General features: G+C 39.7%; 2 protein-coding genes, 1 long non-coding RNA gene and 1 other non-coding gene across 5 annotated transcripts in view; 2 read left to right on the plus strand and 2 right to left on the minus strand.

Moving 5' to 3' along the window:
- Positions 1-6,913, plus strand: part of LOC146484612 (soluble guanylate cyclase 88E-like) — a 40,947-nt gene extending 34,034 nt beyond the window's left edge. Inside the window, exon 11 of the transcript XR_014863601.1 lies at positions 6,651-6,913. The gene's annotated coding sequence lies outside the window, so the exon portion shown is untranslated. The remainder of the gene's footprint in view (positions 1-6,650) is intronic.
- On the minus strand, positions 1,152-10,603 carry LOC146484614 (transmembrane protein 183-like). The gene is made up of 3 exons (XM_085104703.1): positions 10,429-10,603; positions 5,668-5,751; positions 1,152-4,676 (listed from the first exon to the last, which is right to left on the minus strand). Exons 1-3 carry the CDS (start codon positions 10,511-10,513, stop codon positions 3,757-3,759), a joined length of 1,089 nt encoding a protein of 362 aa, XP_084960829.1. The 5' UTR covers positions 10,514-10,603; the 3' UTR covers positions 1,152-3,756.
- Trnaa-ggc (transfer RNA alanine (anticodon GGC)) lies at positions 5,036-5,108 on the minus strand. The gene has a single exon. It is a non-coding gene; the product is annotated as a tRNA-Ala (tRNA).
- Positions 10,604-16,007: 5,404 nt separating the features above from the next.
- On the plus strand, positions 16,008-22,788 carry LOC146484616 (uncharacterized). Of its 2 annotated transcripts, XR_014863581.1 has the most exons (4): positions 16,008-16,090; positions 20,240-20,275; positions 21,884-22,036; positions 22,318-22,788. It is a non-coding gene; the product is annotated as an uncharacterized LOC146484616 (long non-coding RNA). The 2 variants fall into 2 exon arrangements; XR_014863582.1 differs by lacking the exon at positions 16,008-16,090 and having other exon boundaries at positions 20,113-20,275.
- The last annotated feature ends 836 nt before the right edge of the window (positions 22,789-23,624 follow it).

A 23,624-nucleotide genomic window follows, 5' to 3' on the forward strand; every position in this document is an offset into this window, starting at 1 on the left:
CGTGCGCAAAAAGGATCAAGGAAACGTCTGCGATTTACACTCGGAAATACCAGACTGATCCACATGCACTATCTTTGGAATGGTCGAAGATTTCTGCGAGACTGGCTGGGACGTTTCAGAAAAGCTCAAAACTACACTTGTGGTGTCTGTCTCCCTTTTTAAAGTTACTTTCCTACTTGAAATGCAAGTTTCCAATTGGTTCGTCATCAATGAATAGGAAATACTAATACACGTATCGTGGGTGGTTCATAAGTATAATTATGTGACACTGTTTTCAACCAGTGATTTACGTCATCAGTATGGAATTTCCGAGCGTAAATCACAGACGCTTCCTTGATCCTCCTCTCGTACGGCCCCACGGGAAGCTCAGCAGGGTGCGAGTTTCGAAATCAGGGCCGGAATATATAAGAATTCTCGAAGCCTGGCCCGGCCTGAGGAATTCTGAAAGGTTCAAATTAATGCAAAATATTGTGTAGAACGTTAGCATCAAAAGTCCACAACTAACGCTAACCTATCGAGCCGTTATGTTTTGGCGAACTTGTGGCTCTTAACCACGAATTTCATCGATTTCGGAAGGAATCGGCTTCGCCGGAAAACAGCAAACGGTCACACTATTAGATTCATCGTATGCGTGTCTCTGTAACGCTCCAATCGCAGTCTATCCTGACATTTTATCAGTTGTGGGTCTTGTGTGTGCAATTGTTGTTATTTTTTCCCTGCTACATTTCCCCGTTATACTGCTGTACCTGCCACATATCCCCTAGATTGCGAGCATTCTCTCTTTTGCTCGAGAATCCACGGGGCGGAACGCGAGTCGCGCGCGCGAGCGGCAAGGCGCGACTCCCTCCCCCCTCCCCCCTAATATCGTGTTCGCTCAGTCTTTTGTCGTTCTTCCCCGTGGATTCTAGAGCAAACGAGAGCCTGCTCACAGTCTACATATCCGCTGAGTGTGCACGACTCATGCATAATCTTTGTCGCTGAAATATTTCCCTGGAATTTGACCCCTCGTGTCTGGAGCTCCCTGGGTATTTAGTCACATTTCATATGTAACGGGTGCTGAAAAAAGCAGACGCCTGAAATGGTGGTAAATTGAGTCGGATATATAAGGTTAAAGCTTTAACAGTTCGACTTCTTTGTCGGAAATATCACTATTTTTCCTGGGAACTGATTTTACCCTTTTATTTCTATCTTCCAAATACATTAAGAAAAATTCTTTAACACGGCAATCAATCAACTGCTATTTTACTTGTATGTTTCAGTTAGCGAAAAAATATTCACACAAAAACCTTGAACTTCGAGAGACAGAATAGAATGAGTGCAGATACCATTATTATTTTTCACTTGAATGCGTCGACGCCGTACAGAATTCATTCCTGCTGTTTTTAACATTTTTTCCTTTTAATCAAACCAATTTTCCTTAGTAATAATCCAATAAAAATAACTGTCCCTTGATTGTTTTCCAACTTTGAGGGTTTGACTGACAACCAAAGGTGAGAATATCAAGCACATCCTCGCTTTATCTATGACCAGCTTGTTATAGGAAATTAACGCTCCATTAAATTAACGCGATTTGTAAAAAATCGCGCCAAATTAAGTCGCGTTAATTTTTGTAAGCGTTCATTTCCGCGCTGTTAATTAGGTGTAGCGGTGATTTCCGCGACCTTAATTTTCATCATTTCAATCCCAAATTCTGGATCCAATCCAGACATTCCTCACAACTAAAAAACGATAGCTTTCCTTTTTCCGCGTATTGCATTTGAATCTTTCACAAATGGTCACAAATAAAGCTTGGAAAATCGTTTACAATATTTATGGTTCGTGATAGCCCTCAGAGGAGAAATCCTGTCAAATCTGCCTGTCTGATTCCGGCCAAGACAGATTTTGAGTCAACTCATCGTCATAACCTTTCTCCACGGAAAACGAGACGTCCTCTCTTTTAAAATTTCCAGGCTTCTTGAATCGCTCCACCAGACAACAATAGGCATTGGCATTCTAGAACCTCCTTGAATTGGTAGGGATCTTTTCGGCTTTACTGAAATAACTTTCCTGCTAAATTTGGCAATTTCGCTCAATTTGAAATGTTACACCCTGGTTACACCCTTTTTCGCTCTGATTTTTCCTTTACTGGGAAGTATTTTTTTCTTCAATTCTATTCGATATTCGCGTTAATGTAAGTCGCGTTAATTTCAAATACCTCAATTAACACAAGCGTTAATTTACCTTTATAAGGCAATTATCTTTGAATTCTATGTTTTTTTTTTATTCACTTATTTTCATTTTCAATTTTATAAACTGCAATTGACGTAACCATATTGTCACTAAAAATCCCCTCAAGGAGTGCGTCAATTCAAGTATTGTGTTGTATGAATATCGGAGTTTGTTGTTTAAACAGGCCAAAGTGCCCAACATAGCTGACTTCAAGTATAAAATCCTCAGCAATGGTCCTAACCAAACTAGCTAGAGAGTGCAACCTATTTACTGGCCAAAACCGAATTGCTTATATTACAGTAGCCTGCGATGAAATAGTCTTATTTTTAAAGGAAGGAATTCCAAACGAGGCAAACGGGTCAATAAAATGCCGACTGACCCAGTGGCGTGGTTTCTTTGTCCAGCCCCTGACAACAGTTGTCTTGACTACAGACGGTCTTGGTTATGATCAACAATTAGATATGAGTTCGAAATTTCTATCGCGTGATAGTTTATCATTATCATTATTATTATAATCGCGAAGCCCGAATCAACCATCACGCAATAGAAGTCGAGAGCGAATAATCTAATTGTTTTAGCATAAATCTATAAGTCGTTCAAAACTTAATAAGAAGGAAGGTTCACGTTCCTATTGAATAATGATATGAATGGGTCATGCCAGGCGCTACTCATTCTACTCATTATCTAATTAACAATTAGATTATGAGCTCGAGATTTCTATCTCGCCCGAATCAGCTATCACGCATAGAAATCGAGAGCGAATGATCTAACTGTTTTAGTATAAATCTACTAGTCGGTTAAAACTAAGCAAGTAAATTATCTATTTCCTCATCGCAGACACTTCGAAAACGCGACGAAGCGGCCGCCATTTTGTTAAAAACCGCTACTCACTATCTATCACAGAATAGATAGCGAGTAGCGTAGCCAATCAGAGAACGGCATTCGTGATAGAACACTAGTAGATTCATACTAAAATAGAATGATACTGAGTAGCACAGCGTAGCCAATAAGAGAACAGCATTCGTGATAGAACGCTAGTAGATTTATACTAAGCCCTGATATCCTATTTAGAAACACGAGCCGAAACTTTAGCTCGAGTTTCTCAATCGGATGAAACACGACCTCAAGTCAAGTATTCTCCCTGTATCCCAACAGTCTTTTGCTATCCGGTGAACACGAAGCATTTTCTTTATCCTTCCTTCCAACACAGCAAGGTGCCATAATAGAACTTCATTATATTACGTCTGAGACGTCTGAGTGTACACACGCTTGCTATTCTTTTACTGAGCTAAGCAGTTTGTCTTAGATTGCGAGCAATCTCTCTTTTGCTCGAAAATGCTAAAAAACTGAACAAGCACGAAATTCGAGGGGCCAGTCGCGCGGAGTCCGCTCGCGCCGTGAACAGAGAGTAGCGCGGGCGCGGCTCGCGGCAAAGCGACTCGCCCCTCGAATTTTGTGCTTGCTCGGTTTTTGTATTTTCGAGCAAAAGGGAGACTGCTCACGGTCTAAGTTTGTCTTAAATCAAGTTTATGCACGTGTAAAGTGCATTTACAGCTCATGTTCCTGACGAGGGTAACCCGGACTCCACCAGTTAATAACTTTAACATCGTAAGCAGGGTCCAAAACAACGTTTGTACCGTCTTCCTTTCTATATCGGCCATCAGTACGCGGCGAGTGGAACGTTAACTTCACGCTGTTGTGCTTCATATCACGGCTCACGCCAACCAATGCCTTGGTCAACACGTGGCCCTGTATAGGATCCACTGGAAGAAAATTGACACAGTTTACTTGAAGAATGCTGTTGTGCTCTTCAGGATTGTGGCTCAAATCGTCGACTTGCGCCAACCATTTCCGGGAGAAATAACTCGGCTTTCTCTTTTTGCAACCAGATTTCTGCGAAAACTTGAAATAAAACACCCAGATTTTTTTCGTTTGTTTCTTGCAAATTCCCTGCTTGTACCACATTGAAATACACAGGTGTGATTCCAACACACTCGGATCCGTTAATCCAAAGTTTGGGGCAATCCGAGCTCTAAATGGCTCATAGCCATGAAAGAAAGCTCTCACAATCCTCGCCTGTAAGCCCGGGCGACATTCAATCCTGTCCGGTCGGAGTCGTTCAGGAAGCTTCTTTGGCTGACTAATATGGCGCCTGTAAAGCCTAAGCCAAAACGTTCTCATGTTAATTGCGTCTCTGGCGCCTCTGCAGATCAGTGCAAACTTCTGAACATGTTCTGGACGAATATACTGCGCTAACAAACACCACACATCTAAGGGATAAGTAAATCCACATTTGACAGATTCAACGCTAGCAACATCCTTTTTCACGTTTTTCTTCAACTCTTTGGATGCGGATCTGGCTGTTGCTTCTGTTGCTTGTTCTTGTTCAGCTTCGTCTTCTGAATCAAAGTCTGTTCTCTCGTACCAAGGAACTGCATTTTCTTTCTCTGCTTCAACGACCAAGGCAGCTGCCAAAAGGGAGGAAAAGAAAACAATCACTCAAAATGCGAAATACGGGTAAAGCTCTACAATAAACTTTAATGGTCTAGGGTGACCCTTACTGCCGAGTGGGTACTGCTTGGATTTTTTTATTTTATTTATTTACTTTAGTATTTTCTTTTTTTTCGGGGGGGGGGGGGGGGGGAGAGGGTGGGTTGACTTGGTTCTCCAGATCCTGACCCTTTTTCAGACCAAAACATGGTAGAGTAACCAGAGCAATAAAATCTCTTAAAGCGGTAAATTTTACCCCTAGAGTGGCTAGTGTAATATTTAGTTCAAATAGAAGAAAGATCCTCGCAGTTGCGAAAAGAAAGCCTGAAAAAAATTCAGGCTTGAACGGGATTCGAACCCATGACCTCTGCGATGCCAGTGCAGTGCTCTACCAACTGAGCTATCAAGCCAACTGGGAGCTGGTCATATACACCCATGAAGGATGAATAATTGAATTTTTCAGGCTTTCTTTCAACTGTTTAAGTTGTGTACTAACTGCGAGGATCTTTCCTTCCATTTGATCTATCATCCGCAGTTCAAAATATATAATTATTTCATATATTTACATTCAAATAATATTTACTGTTATTATATCTCTCAGTTGGTACGCGTGGTTGATTGGTCAATTTTACGGGCCGTATTTCACTGTACAGCCCGCTAAATTTGAAAGTTTCCCTTTCCGCGCGACCGATTAACCTCAAACCTCAGAGATAAAATAAGTATCTTACTAACTCGTTTCCTCGGTCCGTACTGTAAGTACGGACCTCGAACTCGCTTAGTAAGAGGTAAAAAGAGCTCTGCTTTTATGTTACCAAAAATTTGCCTGAGAGGCTGAAGATTTTGAAATTCTTAAACATTTTCTGCCCTCTGATTTTGCTCCAGGTGCCCACCTCATGCAAAGGTTTGGATGCACCCCTTATATCTGACTTATCTGGTATATTAGAGCTAATTCAGCAGCATGCACCACACCTGTGCTTATTGAAAATCCCTTTGACACCCGCTTAAGAGCTTCTTTTTTATCTTTAGCATTAGCAAAGTCTTGAATAGCCAGACCTGAAATAGATAAGGCAGTTAGTTTTTAAAGAAACGGTGGTGCTGCGTCTGTGAAGAGTAGAAACGAACGTTTGGTTTATCAACAGAGTTGATAACTAAAGGTAAATTGGCCAGTGTAAAGAGATTCAACTAATGACACTCAACATCAGCAATCTCTTTATGGTGGCCAATTCACCTTTACAGTAGTTATCAACTCTGTTGATAAACCAAACATTCCATTTATTTATTTTAATGTTTACTATTATTATTATTTTTTCTTTTCTTTCTTCATTATTTGAAATGCCGTAAATGCTATGCACTTATAAGATATAGGATTTAAAATACTGGGGGGGGGGGGGGGGGAGGAGGGGTTTTTCTCAATATAAGCCCCCCGCTTCTTGAGATTTCCCCGCCACAAGTCATAAGCCATAAAGAGATTCGAGTGCTGACGTTTCGAGTGTTGGCCCTTCGTCACAGCGAATCCGGAGGGCCGTAATGCTCAAAATATCAGCAATCGCTTTCAGCGGCCAATTTACCTTTGATAAACCCAACATTTGGATCTGAAATAGTTCGCAGTGAATATTTACTTAAACTACCACCATTGAAAATTAGGTACAATATGGGCAAATTCCTCTGCCAAGTTTACTTACATGTATTTATTTACAGATACGCCTAACACTTGGGCTGGTACCAAAACAACAGGACACAAAGTCCCCTACTAGGTTACACACCTAACCCACCCATTCAGCATTAAAAGAAAGTCCCATGCCTCATTTACACCCTTCTAACATGATTTACACAACTTAAAGTACAAAAAAGTGGAAACAATAGTCATCAGACAAATAAACAAATAATTAAGTACTACAATTAAAAGTATGCAATCTTTTGTCTTGCAATTGCATATACTCACATAAAGTAAGTTTAAGGACGGTGCCTACTAATACCGTAGTATTTTTGCGCGGTTAATGGCTATGCAGAAAAAGCAGATCTTAGCAAGGGCTATTGGAATCCAAAAAGAAAATTGGGGGTAACCATGCACTTTTTAGAGATAATTAAGCAACAATAATTCTAAAAAGCTGTAAAATGCAAAGCAATGTATGGCATTTTTTTCCACATTGAGGCTTTATTATCTCTGAAAAATGCATGATTACCCCCAATTTTCTTTTTGGATACCAAACATTTGTTAAGTTCTACTTTCTCTGCATAGTTTTAAACCACGCAAAAATATCCCTGTATTGGTAGGCACCACCCATAGGAAACCCAAGGATCTCGAGATAACAAAAGAAGGCACTGTCCTTAAGTCTTGGTCATCTAAACAAAAACCTGCACTGCAGGCTAACAAATACATTTATGAGATGATGTATAAATTTTGTGTTGTTCTTGAAGTTCCAGTAGTACAGAACAAGTCATAGGAATGTAGATGTTTCGCACTATGAAGTGGCCCACAGTGCTCAGCTTAACCTGCATGGTTTCTGTAGCATGAAGCAACTATGAGTATTGCAACTCCCCCCTGGGTGGGATGCTAGTCCATAACACTTAAACAGGGTTACCTCTAGCAGTATGTCACTGGAACCTGTTTATACAACTGGGTGAAGAGAGATGATGTGGAGTAAAGCTTCTTGTTTAAAGAAGCAACACAATGCACTGATCAAACTAGCCTCCAACTACCGACCCTCTGGTCTTCTGACCAAAAGTCTGATCACTGTACCTCTACAATTAAGATATTTAGGAAGGATTATATTTAATTTGAACCATATGCATACAGTTGTCATATTTACCCATGTGTAGCATATCAAGTAGCTATCCCTTATTAGATACCACCTTTGATATAGACAAGCCTTACACCTGGTTCCTCTCCTGTGACTGCCCGTGGCACCGTTCGTAATCTTTGTGTTTTCTATTAGTGTTCTCATTTGTAATTTTTACTTGATTTTTCTTAGGTTGGGGTTGCGCCTCGCATGGGTATCATATCCCCTTCACTCTAACCCTTTTGGTCTTTCCTTCTTTCCAAATTTCTTTCTTTCAGATTTATAGGTTGTTGTTTATTAATTAATTAATTAATTAATTAATTGAGCAATAAATCTGAAAGATTACTAGAAGATTACTTGTGATCACTTTGTGTATGCTACAAATAAAATGCCTGTAGCAGGGCATTTTTGGATGTTTCTTATGTTTGGTCCTTTAAATAGTTTTAACAATATTTATTTATCAGACGTCTGAATTTAGCTGAAGTTTGAACATCCACACATTTTTATTATGTTAAGGTACATGATGTTATTGATATTTTATTAGTGATTGTCTGGGATGCTAGTCCATTGCAGGGTTACCCCCAAGCAGTATGTTGCTGGTACTCATTTATAAACCTGGGTGAATGTAGACAATGTGGATTGAAGTTTCTTATCCAAGGAAACAACACAGCAATGAAGAGATCATACCTACATGTAGCATTGAACCACAGACCCTCTGATATTCCGAACATGGATCTGTATTTACCTATGACTTCATTAGTAATCTTCATGTATTTTATTTTCATTTTCTTTGTTTACCACTTAGTACAATTTACAGTAGGAAGCAATAGTAACATAACAAAAAAGTGATAAATACAATCAAATAAAAAGTAACAAAACAGCTAGGAAATGACTTGTGGCGGGGAAATCTCGAAGAAGCCCGGGGCTTTTATTGAGATTTCCCTCCAGTATTTAAATGCTGTATCTTAAGCGCATAACATTTACGGTGTTTCAAATAATGAAGAAAGAAAAGAAAAATAATAATAATAGTAAACATTATAATAAATAAATGGAATGAAGAGTTTATATATACTTATGTTAGGTAGTAAAACTGCATCCTGTCTGTCCCTTAGGAATGATTTAATTACTCGCTTAAATGTGTTAAAAGTTAGACCAACTTTAATGTTGGTCGGTTACAAGGGAAAATGTCTTAACATTGGTTTTACAAGTATGAGGTTGGTAAAAGTCAGAGTATCTGGTTGACCTGTTATTGCCCTTAGCTTCATAAAATTTACGGTAATAATAATTTCTCTTTGCTGCTTCTTTTACTCTGTTACATCTATTTCTGCACCTCTTCTATCTGAGGTGATTTTCCAAAAGGTGGCTACAGAAATTGAGCACATTTTGAGACTTTCTAAGCTGAAGGAATATGCTAGTCATTGACAATACTTTGGTTCCAGTTCATCCCAAGAAAGTAAGGTCAGGAAATACTATGCAAGAGAAAAGAGGGGTTCTCTTTGCAATTAGACATGACATTGACATCTGAGTGAAATGAAACATGACCTGTGATCCGACTAAACAAGTGTGACAGTTGGCAATTATTTACGGCACTAACGCATCTTAAATCACAACCAAAACCCGGTCTTTAAGCGCTCAAGTCTAGCTTTCTGCAACAGAATCGGCTTAATCAGAGCAAGACAGTGTTTTAAATTGATTTTCCGTCTTCATTCAAAATTCATGACACAATGCAAATCAGGCCGAATGAACATCTGGAAATTAATTATAACATTGAGACCAGAAATCCGACCCCAAATCGCACTTCTTGACTAATTGATCACTAGCCTAACAATGCTACAGTTATAAGGGCGAAAAATAATCGAATAGCTTTTCAAACTCATGCTTTTTGAAGAAAAAATCCTTGCCAATTTTTGCTAGTGTTTCACCATATTTCTTTAAGTCCTGGATGTTGAAATCAACATCAAAAGTCTTTGGCTGGGTTAAAAATTCCCGAAAATATCACGTTACCCGAATAGAAATCATCCATAAGACCTACTTTCTACGGCCAGACTGTCACCTCCTCAAGCAAAGCTCACAATATGCAACCCTTAGCCTCTGCCCGAGTAACTGAAAATTACCCGTTTCGCTCAAAAGAGAACTACTGGTAGAAAGGATATTAGACGAGGCAGGAACTGCACTTGTAAGACTTTTTCCCTCACTAGACTTAATGATGTCCTCAGGAAAACTTTGCTTCAGAAAGCCAAACAAAATGCTAGGGCTAATGAATTTCTTCTGAGCCTAGATGGTACCGAATTCAAAGCGCAATCGTTGTGCGGTTTATAGACATTTGAGAGAGAATGGGGCTGACTGTGCCATATACAGGCACGAAGGGTGTAGCCACCTTCTGGAAAATCAGCTCAGAAATAAATTTTTTCATTTATTTCAGTATACACATTGTAGGTGATTTTAGATATTTTCTATATAACTATTTTTAACCTTTTTTAACATAAACACTTACTATAGGTAGGCGTTTGTCATATGCTTTCATCAGTTACTATAAAATAGGTTATAATTATGCATCTTCTGGATTTGTGCATGTGCAAACTTCATTTAGTCACTATCATCCAATTTATTGATGGTTTTATCATTAACTACTTGCAGTTTCTTTATTTCACGAGCTCCTGTTCCAGTCATATCCACACCTAAATACTGAAATTCAGCTCAAACACGGGAAGGCCACTGAGGTGATTTGACAAATCAGTCAAAAGTAGCCCTGTTTTAAATTTACCATCCAGTGTATTAACAAATATGTTCTCTATCAGAGTTGCTGTTTTGGTTAACCTTGTTGGTTTTGTTATAATGGGATAAAATGAAGAGGGGAAAGCGAGATTAATAAAGTTATTTTACTTATTTGTATAATAACTGTATTGTATATCAAGCTAACTGTGATCTGAAATCTCCTTCAAAAGCTTACCTCCGTCGATCATTTCTTTCTCGTATAATGCTTTCCGAAGCCTTTCAGAGCGTGCTTCTTTATTCTTGCGCTTCTTTCGCGGCATAATTGCATTATTCTGGCAAAACTATCTAAAACAGATACCTACATAGTGTTTTCCAGTGTGTTTTCCGTATTTCCGGCTTAGTAGCCGCGGCAGACTACCTTTTAGGTATGTACTTCAAATATGGTAATTGTTATGTCCTCTTTTTTTCATTACTGTGTTCCCCTTGTCACTCTGTTACGATGTTTGCCTTGTAACTCTGTTACCTTGTTACTCTGTTACAGACTAACAAGGTAACAGAGTTACAAGGCAACATCGTAACAGAGTGACAAAAAGGACACAGTAATTTAAAATACAATTTGGGGACATAATGATTTCAGAAAGAATTTGGGTACATACTTACCAAAAATAAAAAGTGAGGACATAATAATTATCATATTTGATGTACCTACCGCCTTTTCCGGCATTGGTGCTGACCAAAAGGATCGCGTCCTCTGGGAACGAGAGAAAAAATGTACGTCCGCAATGCGTGCATAAGCTGGACAGTAGGCGGGCTGACATGGGCTCTGGAGAGTACAGGAAAGAATAGATTTATATAAAATTCAAGATTTTAAAGTTGAACAATCGATCAACAATCAAATTAGAGACTTGTCAGAAATTAGCAGGGGGGGAGGGGGGTGGAAAACAGGGGAGGGTCACAGTTTTTTGAGCCCTTCAAAAGGAAAGGTTATGTAAAAAAAATGACAGGAAATTAAAAGAGAGAGGGTCACAAGAAATTAGACCACCATGATGGTAAGGGGATGCTTTAAAATATCATGTTTTACAAGATAACAAATTATGTTTAAAAATCAAGGCATGCAATTATTTGAAAAGAAAGTATAAATGCAACAACCCAACTTATAAAGCAGCTCATGTCTTGCTTTTGCACATTAATTTATTGTTCTGTCACTCAGAAGAACTGATCTTTCTTACAGCATCACTGTCAAAAGTGCTACCATCAGGATCATCCTCAACATTATTATCACCATTGCCATCATCATCATCATAGTCATGCCCACCATCACTATCATCATCCTCAGTCTCACTCATGGTAAATGCCATATGTTGCTTGATAACGTCTTTTGCAGCCACAGTGAACAGTCCCTTGTCAAATGCATATCAGATGTAAGGCAACTGTTTCTTTTTTAGGGTGCTTATTCCCTCATAATAGAGTTAGGAAATAGCAAGGGGTGACAGGCCTGCACAACTTCTAGCAATGTGCAGTTCCAGAAAATATCCATACTCCCCCCATTGGATGGCTTTTTTGTTTTGCACCCTCCATCCCCCAGGAAATTCCATTTAAGCTTTATACATTGCTTCTAAAATTTTGACTTTTAAGACCCCCTTCCCCTTAGGAATTTTCAATGACCATCCTTGGGGTGGGTATGAATTTTTTCTGAACTGCACAAGGGAAACATTTGTGTAACCTCTTTATACTTTTGGTCTGACAAGCGTGTCATATATAAATAGATATTTTCCTTGTTAAAAGGAAATTAGTGGTGGCTCTTTGAAGATTTCTTGTTGGAAGGCTGGTTTTGTATTAAGTGCCATTTTGTCATTAAAACATGTTTGAGGTTGGGCACTGATGGTTGATATTGTGTTACGAAAGGCAATATAGTTTATTGGGGGTGTTGTCTTTTTGCGTCTATGCCGATGACCTTTCTGTAAATTTGACATCTGATAAGATTTTTTTAATCACGACTGATTATTTATGTAGCCACTAGCAAGGAGTCGTGATTTAATTTTTTCAATATTTTCCTCAAATGTTGTTTTTGAGGAGTTCGTTCGTAGGAGTCTTAGGGCTTCGCCCTTGACAAATCCTTTTTTGACTCCTGATGGGTGGCTAGAGGAAAAATGCGTGTATTTAAATTTTTTTGTTGTTTATGTAATCTATATTAAGTTGGCAAAGATAATAAAATAAATATTGAAAGGTTTCAGTCGGCTTGAAATGTGTTTTAATATCCAATATGGAATGATGATGGAATTGATTGCCTTTGTATACAACTGTTTATACACAGGTTTTAATTCACGTTTGCTTTATTAAAAGTACTGAATCATTTTCCTTTTACCACTGTATATAGAATTTTGACGTTTTATTTATCCAGGGGAGGGTCATGGAATTTTAGGACGAGTTCTAAGGGAGGGTCGGGACATCTTAATCCCCTTCCTTGAAAGGTTCATTTTATTTTCATCGCTTCACTGAAAATCTTCACCCCCCTCCCCCCCTGCTAATTTCTGGCAAGTCCCTTACTAAAGCCAACTCGGCGCTACGCGCGTCGTTGGCTATCTATCATATCCAACGCGCGCTCGTTGAATAATTGTTAATTATTTTCTTTTTATCGCAAGTTATACCAGTACATCTCATCTCATACGTCTTATACGTTCCTAATTTATCACATTCAAAGTCGTTGGCTACCAAAGTCCAATCCCTTGGTCCACGTCGTGGTAGCTGGGAACAGGCAAGTAGGGGATTGCCGTGCAGGGTGAAGTATGGCGGGGGACTGATTCCTCCGGGCCGTACGGTAGCCATGAAGGCCTGCTCAGAACCCTGAAAAGGCTGGCCAACGGGGCTCTGGTGAAGCTTGGTGGGCCAATCACCTAATAAGTTCATACAAAGCGATTACAGAAACCATAGGAAACACGCGCAAAGTCACATTTGTCTCGGGAGAAGAAGGGGTCTCCTCGGAGACCCGTAAGACGCATCAGACAAGGAAAGCCGAAAGGAAGCCGTGATGCCGATCCCCCTCTTGCTCCCAAGGAAACCACACTGTTCGGTTCATGGAACGTCAGGACTATGTACAAAGCAGAAGTCGAGGTCATCCAAGGAACAGCTGGAGAAGAACGGTAGACGGTGAGGTGGGCAAGGCAGGCTACACCTGGAGGGAGGTTGAAACGCTAGCGCAAAACAGATTGAGATGGCGGGCAGTTTCCATGGACCTATGCTCCACTGGGAGTAGTAGGGAATAAGCATAAGCAAAGTCGTTCGAGCGCATTCGCACCGTTTCAATATGAGAAACCGTATATTAAAGAGGATGGCTCCAACTCTGAGTGTTTTCAAGTTGCATTTATTCATTCGCAGTCACGTTCTTTTTTTCTTGCATTATAAACACCTTAAAAACGGACGATTTTTTAAGTTCCCATCACTGGAAAAAGATTTCGCTTTTCGAAATCAAGGAGTGTGTGCTGTCTGATCAGATGGTATGTAAAACTCTTTTCACTCCGGAAAAATAAAGTATTATTGCATGTGAAGCACAGTATTCTTAAACACTTTTCATTTGTCGGTTAAAACTGTTTTTGTCACGCATATGAGCGTAGGTTACCCTTTAGTCTTATCAGTTGCTAAATCGAATTTTGAGCGCGGCTCATTGCCAGTTTCTTCCTCCCTACCCGCCTAGTCTCTCACTTCATCTTATTAATCCTGTTTGACGAAAAAATTCCTAATAAGAAACAGACTTAGCTAGGAGGACGAATGCAGGAAATTTTACATTCAGTCGAAATTCGTTAGGTTTGACAACAAGAGTGGCTTGAAACATTAATCAACACGGGGCTTATGTCTGGCGGGGAGGAATTATATCACCTCTGAGATTACAGCGAGGAATATTAGTGAGCCTGTGAGATTTCGGAGCTCTACGGTATGTGTATTGAAATTCACATTTGAAAGCCATTATAAATATTTCCTGTTAAGATACATTTTTCCATTTTGTGTTAATTGAGTGGCTATTTGCTCAGTTTGTCTTCTGTTGTGTACAGTGAAACCCCCTCTTTACGGACACCCGCTTAGCCGGACACTCGTTATTACGGACAGTTTTCGTCTTGGTCCCGCTCCACACATTTTCCTTAAAATTAACCCGCTTAATAAGGACACTCTGTAAGACGGACACTCTTTCTAGTCGCAACGGTGTCCGTAATAACGGGGTTTGACTGTACTTTGAATGAAATTCTAATATACCGCACATATCACCAAGTCTCATGGCGGTTTAAAATTCTATGGGGTGAGATCAGACGTCAGCATCGGTCCATATATTAGATCTCACCCACCCGCCCACCCACTCAACCCAAGCATGAGTGTGAAAGATAGAAGGCCAGACCACAACACCGGGAACTACGTCCCCTACTCTTGCGAACAGTGTGTGGGTTCTTTAACGTCCCACAAAGTAATCATGAACAGGGGTTTTGAGACGGGACCTACGATTTATCGTCCTCACCCGAGAAGACTAGAAAGTCTAATCATTTGCATATGTCATTACAAAGGCATATTACAAAGGTATATTACAAAGTCATATTACAAAGTCATTACAAAGGCATATTTGCAAATGTCATTACAAAGGCAGCTCCTCAATTAATTTTAATGACCCTGAGTGTTGGTCCGACCGGGGTTTGAACCCGCGACCTCCCGCACGGGAGCCCGATGCTCTACCAACTGAGCTAACCGGTCGGCGGCTTTGTAACTTAGTTTGTTGCTTGCTCATTCTAAAGTTAAATCTCAATGCTGTCTACCGTGAGTGTTTTGTAGTTAGACCAAATTTCAACCAATCCACTGTGACCTCGAATTTTTGGACCTAGCACTGGTTTCATGTTTTGAGTTTTTTTCCCTTTCTGCGTTTGTTATGACCAAAGACTTTGCGTCTTTTGATTCCAGTACGAAATGAATACTTTATGAGTGTTTACAGGAACCATTTGTAAAAGCGGCTAGTAAAAGTAGTGCAGTTGGTAAAAGACTGAAACATAAAAGGAACAGCCCTGCAACGCCGTTTCAAGCCTATGGACACAATTTCTCATGATCACCACAGGGTTCACCATCAATGACTGACGATGCCGATTGAGCTTTAACGACCTCTTGTATCAATTGAAACAGAGTCAAGCACTTTGTATCAAGAAATGGTCCATTGTAGTGAGTCAAATTCGTCTTCACAAGTCCAAACAAAAGCCTTTTGTTATTTATTGCGCTTAGGAAATAGTTCCGAGACTCGGCGAAGATGAATTTCAAATCGTCACAAAATTGTCGGCGTGTCAAATCAGCGGCACTAGGGGAGAGGGGTTTGGAAAGTTGCGGAAGGTTTACTATTATTGTTATTGACCCCAAGCAAGAAACCTGGAAATGCTAATTTCTTTTATACGATTTTGGATCAGTTGATAAAAGCGCGCAGCACAACGCCGCAAAAAAGTGAAGCTTTTATCGATGGTTTCACTTGGTCATATGTGACTGGAAGTTCTACGACGACGGAATATCAGTGTTTCGTACCTGATAGGTGCAGTCGGTAAAGCTTCAGGGGTGATCTCGCACCGATTTCAAATTCGTACCGGTAACACGTAGAAACGACCTTACACCGTGAATCAATGAAGAAAATCCAGTTGCAACTGAGTGTTGCCAAGACCTTGCGTGCAGTGCATGCAGAACCATGAAGTGCTTCCCTTATTTGTGTGTCTGAGTATCTCCGTCGCGATATTGCACAAACCGGATTCTTTAGATTTAAAAAACCTTGCTCGTTAAACATTTTAGTGCTCAAACCGCCACACCCACAACTTTAAGAAAAACACCGCACTCTTAGCTTTGGTTCTCTGTGCTGCGCACATCCGCGGTAACGCTCGATTGCTTAAAAGGTAAAGTAGACTTATTCAGTTCTTGCCAAAGGCCCGTTTAAACGGTTTCAACATTTGACCAACATTACTTCAGCAAAAGTTGAACAGACGTTGGGCAAATGTTGGACAAAAGTTGAACGGAGTGTTCAAACGGCCTCAACATCATTTTCGAGAAAAAAGAAAATGTTGTATGGCTGTTAAACGAATTTTTAAACCGATTTAAATTTGATTCAACACGCTTTCAACAAACTTTCAACATTTTTTATGCTTTCAACAATGTTGGACGGCCTGTTCAAACGCTCCCAACATTTGGTTCAACAAAGTGTTGAACGCATATTAAACCGAATGTTGAAGCCGTTCAAACGGGCCTAAAGGCCATTCTGATTTGAAAATACTTCTTATCGTATAGTATGTAGTTAACTTCTCTGATTGCTCTAGCCTTCAATTTGCGCTTACGCCTGGCCACTAAAATTTACATCAGCCCTGAATTTTCCACCGAGAATTGTGAAACCCCGCTCTACGGACACCCGCTTAGTATGGACATTTCGTTGTATGTACAACGCTTGCAGCGACTAGCAGCCATACTATACGAGGGAAAGCGACCTCCGAGGCTTGTCGAGGCAAAGTGTAGGGACTATTTTACGGGTCGTTTCGAGGGTACGGAAAACCAAAGTTGACGGGTAATGGCGATTCATTCTAACAAATCAAAATAACGATAGCAATTGACAACCGCAACCACGATCACGACCACGGCCTCGACTGTAATTGAAAAGACATCGTAACAGATGTCTATCAATTTGGTAGAAAAGGAACTAGTCCCTTAACGACAGATAATGCGGCAGTAATTACATAAACAAGCCAGTATAATAAATTACAAGTTTGTTAATAAAAGGTCTGCAAAGCGTACATGTCTCGGACCGACTGACTGACCGTTGAAATTTATATTCTCCCCACTGTTGACCCTCTATTCCTTATGTTTCTACGTGAGAGAATTCTTTAAACATCCAGGCATTTTTTGTAGAAGATTTATCACTGATAGCCTTATTATTTTCATCAATCTTGTTCTTTTTCTGGTACTCTTTCCATGTAAACTGCACTTTCCTCTTTGGACTATTAGTGTCTTACTCTTTTCAAAAAAGCACTTTGCTCTGTGGTCTTTGAACTGCTTTCCTAACGTGAATTTGTACTGTGGCTGAGCCGTAAGGCACTGTTGACACACAATGTCTTTCATTTACATGGGTGGCTGTTGTGATAAATGAGCTGGCACTAACAAAGTTATTTCAGAAAAATTTTTCTCAGGTTCTATAATGTGAATTCTTATATTGTTTGACTCTCCAACTACTAGTGCTAACAATACGTCCAAACTTTTGCAAGGAATGGCTCTCCGAACTACGAATGGATTGGCCGTGTTTATACTAAAGGACGCATTATCCGTCTGGACGAACTTGGGCAAACATTCGTTGTTCGTCTGGTTATTCGTCTCTGGTATAAAGCACGGGCACAAGACGCATTATCCGTCTAAACCAACTATCTTCGTTGTGCGCCGTTCAAGACGAACAATGGAAGATAGTTCGGTCAGACGTAAAATGCGTCTTGTGCCCGTCTTTATACTAGAAACGCGTAACCAGACAAACAACTAATGTTTTCCCAAGTTCTTCCAGACAGATAATGCGTCCTCTAGTATAAAAACGGCCAATGGCATTAGTTAAATAATCATTCCAGGAATTCTCTGTACTGCTTTCAATATTTAAAATGATTCAGGATTCTCTCTATTTGGATCACCATACAACTAATGAGAAACACTCAAAGGAGCAGTCTCCACCACCACCACCAACATCCATGGCAGTCAATTCTATTTAGCGCAATCCATACACGACTGGTCACAGGAATAGAGACACGTACACACGCGTAAAATGCGTAGAATAATGTACAAAGGAAAGTATGAATCTCCGAGTCCGTATTATTTCGGCCTCGTTTCTATTTATTATAATAAGTGTGTTTTACGAGACAGACTTTGTTTGTAACATGTATCAAAGGGCAAAAGTCTTGTATCTCCCGACATTTGCGCGCACACATTACTGATATTAGTTCCTGCAAAACACAAAAAGAACGCCAATTTGCTAAAAAAATAAAAAAAAAACTGGCTCAAAGATTTCCTTTACTGATATGGTATGATGTAAAAAGTTGAGAAACGCATTAATTTAGTATTTTTATTATCTGTAAAGTGGGCCAAATTATGTATATTACACGGTTAGATTTAAAGCTAGAACATCGCGGGGCCATGTAATCAAACAGATATGTAAACAAACAGAACAGAATTTCCTTTAAAAATCCCAACTGGCATGGAGGCTTTCCCAGTTGGCTATTTCCAAAGTGTGGCCGAGAATTGGTCGTGCGTGGCCAGCGGTTAATCGCCAAAGAGCCTGAGGACTCTGGGTACGAGACTGGGGAACAAGTCCAGCTAGCGATCAGAGATGGGGAATCGAACCTGGGGCCTCCAAATTACGAACTCGGCCACACTACCCTTCCTTGGATTCAATTGTGACTCTCGGACATTTTTCACAAACACCAGTCTTGAAATGATATTTAAATTCCCATTTTGAGCGTGTGCGCAAAGGGTCTTAAATCACAGAAAATAAAACAGATATCAAATTACGGTTGTTGCAAAATTTTAGGTCTACAAATATCACATAGGTATAAACGCTACTAATTAATTCTACAAAAGGAACTGTCTTCTATATCGTTTTTAGTGTCCCTTCATAAAGGAAACCACGTAATATACTGAACTCTATTACTGATTAATTCGTTTAATTTTGCGATGCAATGGCCGTTGTGGAGAGGTGGCCGTTATGGGGAGGTAGGGGTGTAATATGACACCTTTTTTTCGGGAAGTACAACATGTTTATTGTGCCAAGTTCATGCTTACTGTAGCCTATAATGGCAATCCAATCTTAAATAATATATACAGATAAAATACACAATAAAACGTTAATAATAGACCCTATGCAAAAATGGCTGACATTTTATTATTCTTTTGTTTGCATTCAAATGAGCCTTACTAACCTCGTTCTTGAGTTCAAAAATGAAAAGAATATTTTACCTTGAACGAGGCTAGTGAGGCTAATTTGAATACAGACAAAAGAATATTAAAATGTCAGCCATTTTTGCATAAGGTGTATGTTTTGAATCAAAATGTTAACAAGACGAAACGAGCAAGGTTCACAACATTCGCTGTATTATTGTAGACAATTTATGCTTACTGCAGCATATAAATGGAACACAATCAAAATACGTATATCATTAAAATGGATACAGAAACGTAATGTTCCGAAGACAAATGTCGATTACTGCGTCAACTTATAAAAAAAGGTTTTGTTTTTACAAAGAAAGAGCTGTACTGGCCGTTGTCGAGAGGTTATTTTGGCAGTTGGGGACGCACTTTAGTGGCCGTTGCCGTTGTAGAGAGGTGGTCGTTGTAGAGAGGTTTAAACAAGAGGTAATAGGGACCTTAAGCAGAGACGACGACGACGACGACGAAAGACGAAACTTAAAAAATTACCTTCGCGTCTTCTGAATAAATTCGCGATGACTTATATTCTCTCAGTTTGTGCAATGTAGCCGAACTATCGAGGAGCTAACGTCTTAGGGGCGCCTTTAGAGTTCAGAAAGAGAAAGGAAAATTAATCATCATGCGTTCACGTTCTCCATAAAACCTTAAATTTGGTCATTTCACGTTGTTGTTTTGCAGAGGGAGAAAAGGAATGTACCAAAGTGTATAACGCACGTGCAGAGCCAGTGTTTTGCTAATTAAAACTATTGTTTTCTGACGTTCTCGTTGACGTCGTCGTCGTCGCTGCTTAAGGTCCCTAATGTAAAGGACTGTCCGCCGGGACAAAAAAAGTGGCCGTTGTAGAGAGGTGGCCGTTGTGGAGAGGTGGCCGTTAGTGGAGGTTCGACTGTATTTCTTTAGACTTCTTCTTCTTCTTCTTCTTCTGCTGCTGCTTCTTCTTCTTCTTCTCCTTCGCTTCTTCTTCTTCTTCTTCTTCTTGCCCCCTTTCTTGTTTCCTCGTACTATTCTTCGTCACGGTGGCTTAAACTTTGATTTATTATCACTCGGCTCCGTATCTGTAGTTAAATGTCTGACGACGAGTCTATTTCTTCACACTCAAGGGTGAGAAGGGAGATCCTGGCACAGTAAGCGAAAAAGTAAGTAAAGTAAATGAAACCCGCTCACTCTAGCACTTCGCCTGTCTGTTATTTGTTTTTTGCATGCACCATAGAATGAGTCATATACTGACGCTAAATGACCGATACCACCAGTTTCAGCAGCATAAAGCCACTTGTATTGTTACCCGGTGGGGACTACCCAAAAATTTAGGTGAGTGTGTGTGGCGTGCTTCCGTCAACTTGTTACCCTGTTTTAAACTAGACCCTTACATTATGGCAGTTTGTGGCATTTCTCTGCATTATGGGAACACAGGAATTAAGCTGCAAAACGTTTCCTGAATAACCGGCCGCCATTTTCATAATTTGACCTAACAAGTCATCTTACAGCCAAAATCTTATATAATGTGGTCGAACTATATTTATCAGTAACTGTGGTTTGCTCATCCTCTTCTCCTTTCACATTATCCTCTTACTTCACGACTCCAGACCATTTCAATGAAAGCTACTTCTAATTACATTTTGCGCTTGTGTAGGAGGGCCGCCATTTTGAAATATTCCCCGGCAAAACGTTGTTAAAGCAGTTTTACCTGGTCAGCAGTCTTAATAAATTAGTGCTAGACCTTCTCAACAATAAGAGTTTATTTATTTAAGCCATCCCCATACGAGTTTTACGACTTACCCTAACGTCTAATGACCGGAGTCTTGGTGATTTCATTTTAGTGTTTGAGGACGTATGTATACGTCCTTGGTAAGAAAGGGGTTATAATTAACCCCCAACGAGTCAACGAACGCTTACCATGCTCTCACCAATAGCGTAGCTCACAATTCCTTGACTCAATCTGACAAACAGCGAACCATATTTTCACAAAGTATGTCATTTCTTGCTTTTTTATATTTACTTACTTAAATTGATATATACCCCATCTCAGATCTATCTTTTAATATCTGTGCCCAAATTCGGGCCAATGTCAGTCTATTAAGTAGGTTGAATGGGAAAGGCTTCAAATATCAAAATAAACTTCTCAAGACATAAAAAATAGTAAATAGGTATCTTCTTGTAAAACAAAAAAACATTTAAAGGCTAAAAAACCCATACCCCTCGGATCTGATTTTGTCCAGAGTTATATCGTGCGCACAGACACTAGTAAGTTTCAGTCACTATTCTCCATAAACGATGTCTTCACTGCGTAATGCCAGATGTTGGATCTCTACTACAGGACTGCCAAGCAACTACCAATACAATACAATACAATACAATACAATACAATACCATACCATACCATACTGATACCATACCATACCATGAAATACAATACCATACCATACCATACCATACCATACCATACCATACCATACCATACCATACCATACCATACCATACCATACCATACCATACCATACCATACCATACCATACCATACCATACCATACCATACCATGCAATGCGATGCGATGCAATACAATACAATACAATACAATACAATAAAATCAGAAAGTATTCTATTTTCATGTCCTTTTACGGTATAGTTGTATTTTTCCCTTTCACAAGGGCGTTGTGAAGGGTGTTTGCCAATAAGATAATCATGTGGCCTTTACTCGTCCTAAATTTCTTTCTTTCTTTCTCTTTGTCTTTCTTTTGTGTACCAGTGCGAAAAAGAACAAAAAGGATCTCCTGGTGAGATGGGAACAGAGGGACAGAAAGGACAAAAAGGACAAACAGGATCTCCTAGTGACATGGGAACAGAGGGACAGAAAGGGCAAAAAGGGGAGAAAGGAACGCCGGGAACATGTGACGTACAGGTAGTTAGAACTTGTCCTTTCTGTCACAGAACCACCACGAATACAATTTGTAAATAAACTTTGTTATGAACATGCAGATGTTGATACAGTGAACTTTAGTCACTTGTTTGTAAATTATTTGTTCCTTGTAAGGCGAATTACTTTTTAGCATTCCTCGGGCCTTCTATATATTAGTTATACATTCTTCTCTCCTAATTTAAGTAAAAACGTAAATAATTGTAAGTTTTGCATTTGGCTTGCTTATGGTGCTATCAATTATCTCCTCTCTCTATTATTTACAGGGACCTTCGCCACCACCTTCACCACCTTCACCGACTTCACCAACTTCACCACCTTCACTACCTCCTTGTCGGGATGGTAATGAATTCTATGTTTGAGTAACCTAAATCTTTTCTATATTTTACTTCTTTTCCCATGAATTCAACTGGGACGTTCGATTTCATCGGGTTTCTTGATAGTTTACTCAAACAAAAACTGTGTCTATCTGCCCAAGCTCTGCCAATTGATTTCACGGAGATAAATTTTTGGAGAGATATTTTCAAATTGTTAAAGGCTGCAACTGACAATCGTCTTGCTTATACTCTTCACGAATGAGGGCTCCTTGAATTGGAAATTTTCAACTGTAACTACCAGTATGGTTCTCACTAGAATGAAACAACGGTTTTGTCAACGTTTGACACCTCATGATGTGTTAAAATACAACACAAAAATTGTTTCAAACTCAACAGTAAAAAGTTTAAAATAAAAAAGTGTCCGCCTCGAAGCCGGGTCATTTGCTTGAATCTTCCATCCATATCCACTACACCAACGAGGGCTAGCTGACGAAAATGGTAAATTTAAATATATTTCAGAGTGTTAAGCCCAGCACAAATTATGTACACCAGTGCTTAACCCCGAAACGCTGCTCCGCTCCTAAATGGAGCTCTATTCTGTCATTTCTCTGCTCAACAACTGGGATTCTGTTCTTGTCTGCGTCGGGACTATGAAGATTAAGAATACTAAATTGCATGCGTAAATATCATAAAATGTCCAAATTTGTTGTGGAGTATCCATCCTTTCAAAAACCCCACCAGAAACCTTCAGTTGTTTTATTTTCTTATGTTAGTGCACTGGTGATTTGCTTCTCACAACGCCATATTTCATGAGTTGAGATTTGACACACGAAACTTAATGTTGCCATGTTAATGTCGCTATTTAGCGCCTTTTTCAACCAAATCTTGACTTTTTATAGGCTGTTAAAGTTACTAAATCTAGCCATCATCTGTCCCATGACCGAGCTAGTAAGGGGCATGGGTCTATTCCTTACTTGACGTCACAAACTGATTTGCATTGTATTAAGTCTTTGTGAAAATCCATGCAAAGTAGTTTGTGACGTCATGTAAGGAATAGACCCATGCCCCTTACTAGCTCGGTCATGGGACAGATGATGGCTAGATTTCGTAACTTTTACAGCCTATAAAAAGTCAAGATTTGGTTGAAAAAAGGCGCAAAAAGGCTCAATGCGTTTCGAACAGGTGCAAAGATTTATTTAAGCGAAAAAAAATTTTGGGGGTTAGGTGCACTTTAAGCGTGGTCCGAATACAGCGAG

Source organism: Pavona decussata, unplaced genomic scaffold, assembly GCF_977016875.1.
Source record: "Pavona decussata unplaced genomic scaffold, jaPavDecu1.1 SCAFFOLD_32, whole genome shotgun sequence".
NCBI lineage: Eukaryota > Metazoa > Cnidaria > Anthozoa > Scleractinia > Agariciidae > Pavona > Pavona decussata.

Coding starts and splice junctions, on each gene's coding strand:
- LOC146484614 (XM_085104703.1), bottom strand. CDS start 10,513: ATGCCGCGAAAGAAGCGCAAGAATAAAGAAGCACGCTCTGAAAGGCTT. Junction 5,752..10,428: donor GAAAGAAATGATCGACGGAG/GTAAGCTTTTGA, acceptor TATCTATTTCAG/GTCTGGCTATTCAAGACTTT. Junction 4,677..5,667: donor GGGATTTTCAATAAGCACAG/GTGTGGTGCATG, acceptor CCCTTTTGGCAG/CTGCCTTGGTCGTTGAAGCA.